Raw genomic sequence first — 10084 nt, forward strand, 5'->3', positions numbered from 1 at the left:
TTGGCAGGACCGTCTTAATACGCTCGGCAGGGAATGGTGCTCGGAGAAGCTGTGCCGGAGGGGATGGTTGTCGGCTCGGAGGTTTGACGGACTCAGAGTCCGCTGCGCTCAGGTCGCTTTCACTGTGTGCTGAGTCTGCGAGGCTGAGTCGAGCGGCGATTTCATTGTGTGCTGCGTCTGCGAGGCTGAGTCGGGCGGCGCCGTGGAAGTCCATAGCGGGGGTATTCCCTTCTGCCGCCGGCGTGGGATGACGAGTCAATCAGGGACCCTGAGGACTTGTGGAAACTGTGTGGTGGTTTCTTTTGGACTTATAGTCTTTTAACATCTTTGGACTATTTTTACTGTGCCCATGGTCTGTTTTTTTTATCAATTATGCTATTGTTTGCACTGTTGTAACTATATGTTGTAACTATGTGGTTTTGTGCAGGTCTTGTAGCTTTAGTTTTTGATCTTGTTTGTCTGGTGGGATTGGAGCTCCTTTCCGGGGAACGCGCTAAGATGGTAGTGCAATATTAATACGCAGTAGCCTCTCCGGACTCTGGATTGGGGATTACTAAACGTTATGTGGATTTTCTGGTGTAGTCTGTTTTGTCATGTGTTTTTGTGATATAATTCTGGAGGAACATTGTCTCATTTTTTAACTGCATCGCATTTGTGGTTTTTAAATGACAATAAAATGAAACTGAATCTGAATATGAGGAGATAGCAGGATATTGGGACTGAGAGGAAAATTGGATCAGCCATGATGTAATGGTGATGCAGACTCGATGGGCCAAATGACCTAATTCTGCTCCTTTATCTTATAGTTTTATGGTATTATTCAAAAATGATGCCACCTTTATAATTTGTTCTTTCCAGTTATTTGAAAATCAAATTATGATTGTGTAGCAGAACAAATTCTGATTCATACCACATTGCCACGTAGGTATGGGAGCCCTGACAAACAAGAACATTTCAAATGAATTTCACATCTGAAGCCACTTGCCTTGCCTAGTGTCGCTGCCACCAAACCCTGACTGAAGCATCCACATAGTCCCTGGTTGTGGTCTTCCACCAATTGCTCCCCTATCCAGCAGTTGGCCGATCTGCAGTTAGCCAGCTGCCAAGCTGGAAAACGTACAACACAGAACAGACCGGTGCAGCATTGGACAGGCTATTCAGCCCACATGATTTGCTAATATTGATGCCAATTTATGCTAAATGTCCTCCTCCTGTGTATCATCCATATTCCTCCATTCCTTTCATAGTCATGTGTCTATCGAAAAGTCCCTTAAACTCCACCAAGCTGTCTGCTTCCACTGCTATACCTGGTTACCAATATTTCTATATCACTACTGTCACTTGTTGAAGAAGATAGCACCAGCAAACAACACGATCAAAGGCGACGTCCTTCAGACAGTTCACGGAATCTTCTTTTACTTCTTCTTCTTTCAAATATGATTCTGCTACTAAGCTGCGTGCAATTGGAACCTGTGATTTACAGTTTGATGATGTGTTTGAGCATCTCATGCTTTGCTTTCTCTGAGGGAGTTCGGTGAGGTTTGGAGCGGAGTGTGCAACCTGGAGGCCTGGAGACAGGGTGCGAACGTACGATTGACTCTATTTCTCACAGATGCCACCGACTAAAGCGCGTTCAAGATTGAAATCATCAGGGACGAGAGCGAGCCACAAGCAGGTGTTCAGCACCATCTACCTGAGTGTGACCTCTCTCTCTCACTCTATACTGCTGGAGTCTTGGGTCCTGGGCAAGGTTAAACCCATGCAGTCTGTGGATTGAACTCTGCAGCTCATGTCACGATGTGTTTCTGGTTTCTGGTTGCCCCTCTTCTTTATTTTGTGCGACTTTGATCAGTACAGACTGGCTCTGCGGCCTGCAGTCAATGAACGACACAGTGCTAAACTGAACTGAACTGAACGTACCTAGACTGCTTCAATGACTCTGTGGTTTGGTGTTTTATATTCTTTGTTTTTTTTCTTCCTCTTTTGCCGTTCACACGATTTGTTCTTTTTTTGCGCGTTGGGTCTTTTTTTTAATGGGTTCCATGCTGTTTCTTGTTTCATGGCTGTTTCTGGTAAGACGAATCTCAGGGTTGTGTGCTATATACAAACTTTGATATAAATGTACTTTGAATCATTCAATCTTTTAATCTATTCCAGGCACTTACCACTCCCTAAATAAAATATTTGTTACTCATGTTACCATAGAACCATAGAACATTACAGCACAGAAACAGGCCTTATGGCACTTCGTGGCTGTGCCAAACCCTTTTTCTGTCTAGTCCCACTGACCTGCACCTAGACCATATCCCTCCATCAAGGATAGCGTTTATCTTTGAAGGGAAAGAAATGCTATAAAAAGAACTAAACTAAAAATGTTCTTGCTCATTTTTCTAAATATTAGGCTCTCCCAATATTGTAATTTTTTAGTGCTTGGCACTGTTCCCTCGAAGTGGGTACATGTCTGTGGAGTAACTGAAATGCTCCCATACACATAACCTTTGCTGCTGTACAGTTAGAACTGGACGCAGCTAGAAAACTTTCACGAAACGTGAAAAATTTACTTTGTTGTACTGTTTTTCATTACACCCTTCAGTTAATAAATAAAATCAAAAGTATGTGAATTTTACGTTTCATGCTAACCATTCATTATGTGCCATGCCGCATGAAACAGGCGATCGTGGTCTTCCTATGATTCGATGATTTGTTCAATGTATTTGGTGTGTTTTACAAAGGCGTGCACTGGCATGCATATCATGAATACAATATTTGATAATTACAGTGTAATTTCATCATTTCTTTCATAATGATCATATTTTTGGTTCATGTTTTATTTAACCAAAGTTTCACAATCCAGATTTGAGATCTGATCAGGTTCATTCATTCGTTCGTTATGTGCCCTGTTGTATGACGTGGGCAATCATGGTTTTTCCATAACCGTGATTGTTCTTGGCAAATTTTTCTACAGAAGTGTTCTGCCATTGCCTTCTTCTGGGCAGTGTCTTTACATGACGGGTGACCCCAGGCATTAGCAATACTCTTCAGAGATTGTCTGCCTGATCAGGGAGGTTGAGGTGCTACACCTTACCCAAGGGTGATGTGCAGGTTAGCAGAGGGATGGAATGCTTTACACCTCCTTTGATAGAGACGTAACTCCACCCCGCCATCATAGTATGCATATTACAAAACAAAAATTATAGTTTTTCACACAGAGAGTGGTGGGTGCGTGGAATGCACTGCCAGCAGCGGTGGTGGAATCAGCTACAATAGGGTCTTTTAAGAGCCTCCTAGATAGGTAGATGGAGCTTAGAAAAATAAAGGGCTATGCGCTAGGAAAATGCTAGGCAGTCTCTAGAGTAGATTACATGGTTGGCACAACTTTGTGGGCCGAAGGGCCTGTAATGTGCTGTAAATGTATATGTTCTATGTTCTATGCAAGTGCTAGGGAAACACACACAAAATGCTAAAGGAAGTCAGCAGGTCAGGCAACATCTATGGAAAAGAGTGAACAGTCGATGTTTTGTTCCAAGACCCTTCGTCGGGACTGTGGATGTTGCTTTGGATTTCCAGCATCTGCAGACTTTCTCATGTTTATGATTTGCCGTTTTCAGGCCGTGGAAAAATTTCCTGCTCAGACCGATGGTTTGTCCATGCAGCTGTTAAAAAAATTAGAGGGAACACTGATGTTTCCTATCGCTTATGTTTAAATATGATCGGTGTCCCACAGCACAGCTGCAACAAACGCTTAATGAGAAAACCCAGCTGTTCGTTGCACTTCATGGCAATGCTAGAGAGATCAAATGTCAGAAGGAGATCAAGGCAGGGAATAAATAAACAAAATAGTGATTTACCCAAACTATAATTGTAGTTTAAGTGACACTAATTGTAACGTGTACTGTAGCTCCTTCAAATTTCCAAAACTGTTGGCATTGCTAAACAAAATTATGTTGTAGTTAACAACTTATATTCGGTTTTGTTCCTCATATGCAGGCTAAAATTAGAGGGAAATTGATATCCAAAGAATCCTTTTCTGACTAACTACAGCTTAACAACAAAGAGAAGAAAAAACTTGCATTTTTATAGAGTCTTTAACATGACAAGCTGGTCCAAAGCACACTACGGTAATGTAAGCAGAAAAACACAACAAAATCTGCAGATGCTGGAAATCCAAAGCAACACACACAACATGCTGGAGGAATTCAGCAGGCCAGGCACTATCTATGGAAAAGAGTAAACAGTTGACAATTCCAGCCAAAACTCTTAGGTCTCAGCCCAAAACGTCAACTGTTTACTCTTTTCCGTAAATGTTGCCTGGCATGTTGAGTTCCTCAAGCATTTTATGTGTCTTGCTTACAAACCAAAGTTTGGGCTTGGTTCTTCAAAGAGGAGAGGAAAGGGTAGTTTAACGAATCGTTCATTTGTCATGTGCCGTCTGACATGGGTGATCGTGGTCTCTCCATGACCATGATTGATCCTGGCAAATTTTTCTACAGAGGTGGTTTGCCATTGCCTTCTTCTGGGCCGTGTCTTCACAAGATGGGTGTCCCCAGCCATTATCAATACTCTTCAGAGATTGTCTGCCTGGCATCAGTGGACACATCACCAGCACTTGTGATATGCACCAGCTGCTCATACGACCATCCACCACCTGCTCCCATGGCTTCAGGTGACCCTGATCGGGAGGGGGGACTAAGAAGGTGCTACACCTTGCCAAAGGGTGACCTGCAGGCTAGTGGAGGGAAGGAGCACCTTACACCTTTGGTAGAAACGTATCTCCACCCTGCTACCCTATTTAAAGAGTATGTAGCCTAAATGCCAGAAGGTAAAACTGCTAATGAATAATATAAAAAGGAATGGGATGCAGATAAGACAAAAGTGGGTATAAAATTTTACATACTGACGTGTTTAGACACGATTAACTGAATAGCAATAAAATCTCTGGAAGTTGTATACTGATCCTGTTCCTGTCCAAAGAGTGCCAGAACTGTAGTCAGAATTGCTATTGTGGTTCATTAACAATAAATATATTTAAACAGCAGGATGTCCACTTAGTATACTTTTTTCTCATTCTGCCTATTTGATCTCTTTTTTTGTGCACACCTCAAAGGCTGGAAAGTGGAATCCTTTGCATGTAAGTTTTAACTCTTGCACCTAGTAAAATAATGCTTTCATTCTTTGTTCCTAATCTTGTGTGATTTAACTTAATAACCCCATGAGAGCCATATTTCATTTCAAATATAGTTTGCTCTCAGTTTTAAGGATCATGTTTGATGAAGGGTTGTTATCACTATGAAGGCTTTAAGTTACCCTGCACTGACAATTATATGACAATTCAAAGCTTTGCTTCTGCAGTGTGGATTTTAATTGCTTGTTTAATTGCTAACAGTGCCACTGCTCAAAAGATCTTGGGAGCCTCAGGACATATTCAGCAAACCTGGTGGAAATTGCTAGGATACCACAGTGTGGTACACTGTGAAAAGATCTGGCTCTTTGCAGTTCATTAGCAATGAATGGTGCAGATCTCAAAATACTAAAAACGGTAGCTTTTGAAATACAGAATGTTAGGAGTTTTGATTAAGGCTGCCTCAAAAATAGTGTCATATCACATAATCATTAATGCTGCATGGGCAACAGACACAGTGCTGGAGAACTCGGCAGATCAGGCAGCATCAGAAGAGGGGGAAAAGCAGTCAATTTTTTTTTGGACTGGGATCCTGTAGGATCTGTGAGTATATCCTTAATTCTTTTCATTTAATAATCTCCTTCACGATAGAGCTTGGAACAGAGTTTTGGGAATCTAGTGCTGAGCATGAGTGTGGCATGGCTGGCTTTATGTGGCTGACTTATTGTAAGTAGGGCCTCAGTATCTGAGATACTGATTGGCCTAGAGAGGATACTGACACCCCAGCTCTGGCGCTATTTTCCAGTGCCTTGAAGTGCGTGCTGCAGGCAGTCCGGATCTCAGAAGTATAAGGGGGGGGGGGGGGGGGGGGAATTACCGCTACATGATAGATATGAGTTTTGTGAATGAAGTCTGAGGTCACTATCTTTCAGCTACTGTTATCTTAAAAATAATTTTTAAAAATTGTTTATATTGGCTGGTACTGTTCTCAGTTTTTTTTTGAGTTGCAGTGTGGTGAAGATCATCTCTACTGTATCCTAGACAGAGAGACGCCACACTACGGTTCAGGGAGTCACTCCTCAGCCACTGGAAAGGGGCAAATGAAATGACACAGGCAAAAAAATCAATTCCCTTACAGCAGTAAAACTCCTTCCTGGTAACCTGTCAGGCTTCTCTTGTTTCTTGGAGTATTGTAAAGTATCTAAGAAAGATGTGCTGACATTGGAAAAGGTTCAGAAGCAGGCCACGAAAATGATTCAGGGATTGAAAGGCTTGTCATGTGAGGTGTTTTTGATGGGTTCTGGGCCCCTACTCACTGGAATTCAGAAAAATGAGAGGGGATCTCATTGAAACCTATCTAATTTTGAAGGGCCTCAATAGAGCAGATGTAGGGAGCATGTTTCCTATAGCAAGGGAATCCAAGACCAGAGGACACAGCCTCGGAATAGAGGAACGTCCATTCAGAACAGAGGTGAGGAGGAATTTCTTTAACCAGAGAGTGGTGAATCTGTGGAACTCATTGCTGCAGGTGGCTGTGGAGGCCAAATCACTGGGTATATTGAAAGCAGAGATTAATAGATTCTTGATTAGTCAGGGCATGAAAGGATACGGGAAGAAGGCAGGAGACTGGGAATGAGAGGGAGATGGATCAGTCATGATGAAATGGTGGAGCAGACTCAATGAGCCAAATGGCTAATTCTGCTCCTATATCTTACGGTGTTATGGTCTTGATTATGGCACCTCTGAAATCCCCTGGTAAATCCTTTGCTTTCCAAGCATGGACAATTGACCTATGGATCTGTAATTGAAGCTCTTCACTGATGAGCTTTAGAATTTTAGCCCAGATAAAACTCTGCTCCTCAGGACTTGTTATAGTTTAGTTGGAACATGCCTTGTTGACTTCTCGCTGTTCGGAAGGGGTGGCAGGACTGCACTGAGAAGGACGCTGCGGGATAGAGTCAAAGGTGATCATGACAGAGAGTTTGTTGAGGAAGACTTTGAAATAATTTGTCTGAAAGACATTATTTGCCTCTGAAGTGACCAGAGAATTGATGAGTTTCATTATTTTCACCCAACCTCCTTATGGAAAATTAATATATCAATTTTTATGCCCACCTCAGTTTTACTAACTATTAGCTAAGAATTTAAGAATGAAATAGCATTGAGGGAAGACTTTCATCACTGGATTCTGTGCTGTTCATTCTAGGTCAGTCCATCTCTTTGTCACTTTTACAGAAGATTGAGGGGGGATTTTATTGAAACGTATAAAATTCTAAAGGGATTGGACAGGCTAGATGCAGGAAGATTGTTTCCGATGTTGGGGAAGTCCAGAATGAGGGGTCACAGTTTAAGGATAAAGGGGAAGCCTTTTAGGACCGAGATGAGGAAAAACTTCTTCACACAGAGAGTGGTGAATCTGTGCAATTCTCTGCCACAGGAAACAGTTGAGGCCGGTTCATTGGCTATATTTAAGAGGGAGTTAGATATGGCCCTTGTGGCTAAAGGGATCGGGGGTATGGAGAGAAAGCAGGTACAGAGTTCTGAGTTGGATGATCAGCCATGATCATACTGAATGGCGGTGCAGGCTCGAAGGGCCGAATGGCCTACTCCTGCACCTATTTTCTATGTCTTCTTGCAATCAATTGACCCACCTTCTACCTCTTTCATTGGCTTTCAATGATCAGAACAAAAATAGACCAGAATAGCATTCTTAATAAATGAGATACTTACTGACAATGTTAACATTCCTCTCAAAGCAGTAGTTAAAAACAAGAGGTTAACCTCTATATTATGTAAAGATTTGTGCTCCATCTTACGCCAACAGGTTTTTGACCCAGTCAATTCATTTCAATTCACGTATTAATTTGCATTTTACTTTTAAGGTTTTCATTTCACTAATTTTCACTTTTAAGGTTTTCATTTCACTAATTTTCACTTTTAAGGTTTTCATTTCACTAATTTACATGACAAAAATTGTCTTTGTTTTAATATCCCGCAATTCCCCAGGTATCGAAAGATGACCGAAGTGACATTGAATCCAGCTCTGATGAGGAAGAATTGACACTGTCAGCTGCAAAAAGTGGACACAACAGCACCACAAACGGGACAAACGGATACCTAAGTGGTGGTGTCTATTCGGAGGAACATTAGCTGTTCGGTTAGGAAGTACTAAAGAGTGTTGCACATCCATTAATTCAAAGTATTGCACAGACGAGCTGTCAATTCACTCCTGGAAATATTTCACAAAATGCATTTTATCATGTATCTCCATATCAGAAATATCACAACATTCTGACAGTGCACTGCCATTTTCTGTATGAGAACGAGTGACAATAACCGCCATCGACATGTGGGCATGCTGTGTACCTAAGTGTAATCCAACTCAATGGGAACGGTATTTTCATATGTATTGTCTTTCTATATTACATTATTTATTTTTATATGTTTGAAATTTGTGGAAAAGGGAAGATTTCAGCGTTTTACTCTACCACATGTTGTTTGGGAAGAGTAAAATCCACTTTAGATAAATTATGTTGTGCACCGCTCAATCTGCTGTAGTTTGTGACATGTCACATGCAGTAGGCCACTTCTAGTTCTTGGATACGGTGGTTTAGGCATCAGCAGTAATGTTTTGTGCTCTTTTGTGTTCCTAATTGTTTTATTTCAATGGTTTCTTTGGAATGAAGTCTGCACAGAGGCCATTTGGTCCCTATTGAAAGAGAAACAAACAAATGCTTGAGTTAAAGAGATTAACTGAACAGCAAGATTGCTTTCAGTATATTTCTGTGAACAATCCAACCACTTCTGAATTTATGAGACTGATTCCTGATAAATAAAATCCTTCTTTCTGTGCCACATCAACAGAAGGTGTCACTTTTTTCATCGCAGCCATCTGTAGTGACACAAGTTTTAATATTGTCCCAATGAAGACATGAAAGAGTGGACTATGCTTCCATCCCTAGATTCCTGGGCATTGCCACCAGATCTGTAAAATGTAAAGCCAATAGATGGGAAAGAAGGAAAAGAGAAGATGGGAGATCATAAATTATTTAATTTGACTTTGACTTAGTAGCCACATTAATCGGTACACCAAAATGTCTGCTTGATATTGCAAAGATCTAATCAGCTAATCATGTTGTAGCAACTTGATGCATCGAAGCATGTAGACATAGTCAAGAGGTACAGATCAAACATCAGTATGGGGAAGGAATGTGATCTAAGTCACTTTGACCATGGAACGATTGTTGGTGCCAGATGGAGTGGTTTCAGTATCTCAGAAACTGCTGATCTCCTGAGGCTTTGGAGTCTCTGGAGTTGGAAATAATTCAGAAGATGTGTACCTCAGGTGGTTGATGGTTGTGCTGAGTTGTTCTCTGACCTTGGCAATTTTCTTGCAAACATTTCATCACCATGCGAGGAGAAATCGTCAGTATACTGTTGATTGTGTGTGTCCTCCAATTGCTTGGCCTTTATAGACTTTTAATCAGTCTCTAGGTTTTACAGAGAATGGTGTGAAAAACACAACAAAATATCCAGAAAGTGTCAGTTCTGTGGGGGAAACACCCTTTTAATGAGAGAGGTCAGAAATGAATGGCCAGACTGGTTCAAGTCAACAAGAAGGCAACAGTAACTCAAATAACCACATGTTATAACAGTGGTGTGTGGAAGAGCATCTCTGGAAGCACAACATGTCAAACCTTGAAGTGGGTGGGCTACGGCAGCAGAAGACCACAAACAAACACTCAGTGGTCACTTTATTAGGTACAGGAGGTACCTAATGTTTAGGTGGTTAATATGGTTCCATGAAGGAAGAAGTCATATTTAACAAATCTAAGTGTTCCTGTGGATGTTACCAATAGGGTATAAAATTAAAAACTAATGCAGTATGTGAATATTCAAAATGCAATTGAGAAGGCAACACTCGAAAGAGTGTTAGATAAAGGCCAGGTGGTTGCGGCAAGGAAA

General features: G+C 41.4%; 1 protein-coding gene across 2 annotated transcripts in view; it reads left to right on the forward strand.

The window, feature by feature from the left end:
* Positions 1–8974, forward strand: part of LOC140728560 (ceramide synthase 6-like) — a 292767-nt gene extending 283793 nt beyond the window's left edge. The window contains exons 10-11 of one of the 2 annotated variants that reach the window (XM_073047476.1): positions 5105–5128; positions 8126–8974. In XM_073047476.1, the coding sequence (XP_072903577.1) occupies positions 5105–5128; positions 8126–8269 (168 nt within the window). In that variant the 3' untranslated portion in view covers positions 8270–8974. The remainder of the gene's footprint in view (positions 1–5104; positions 5129–8125) is intronic. The other variant, XM_073047477.1, reaches the window with a different exon arrangement.
* Positions 8975–10084: the final 1110 nt, after the last annotated feature.

The sequence above is a fragment of the Hemitrygon akajei genome, chromosome 5 (assembly GCF_048418815.1).
Source record: "Hemitrygon akajei chromosome 5, sHemAka1.3, whole genome shotgun sequence".
In the NCBI taxonomy this organism is placed as follows: domain Eukaryota; kingdom Metazoa; phylum Chordata; class Chondrichthyes; order Myliobatiformes; family Dasyatidae; genus Hemitrygon; species Hemitrygon akajei.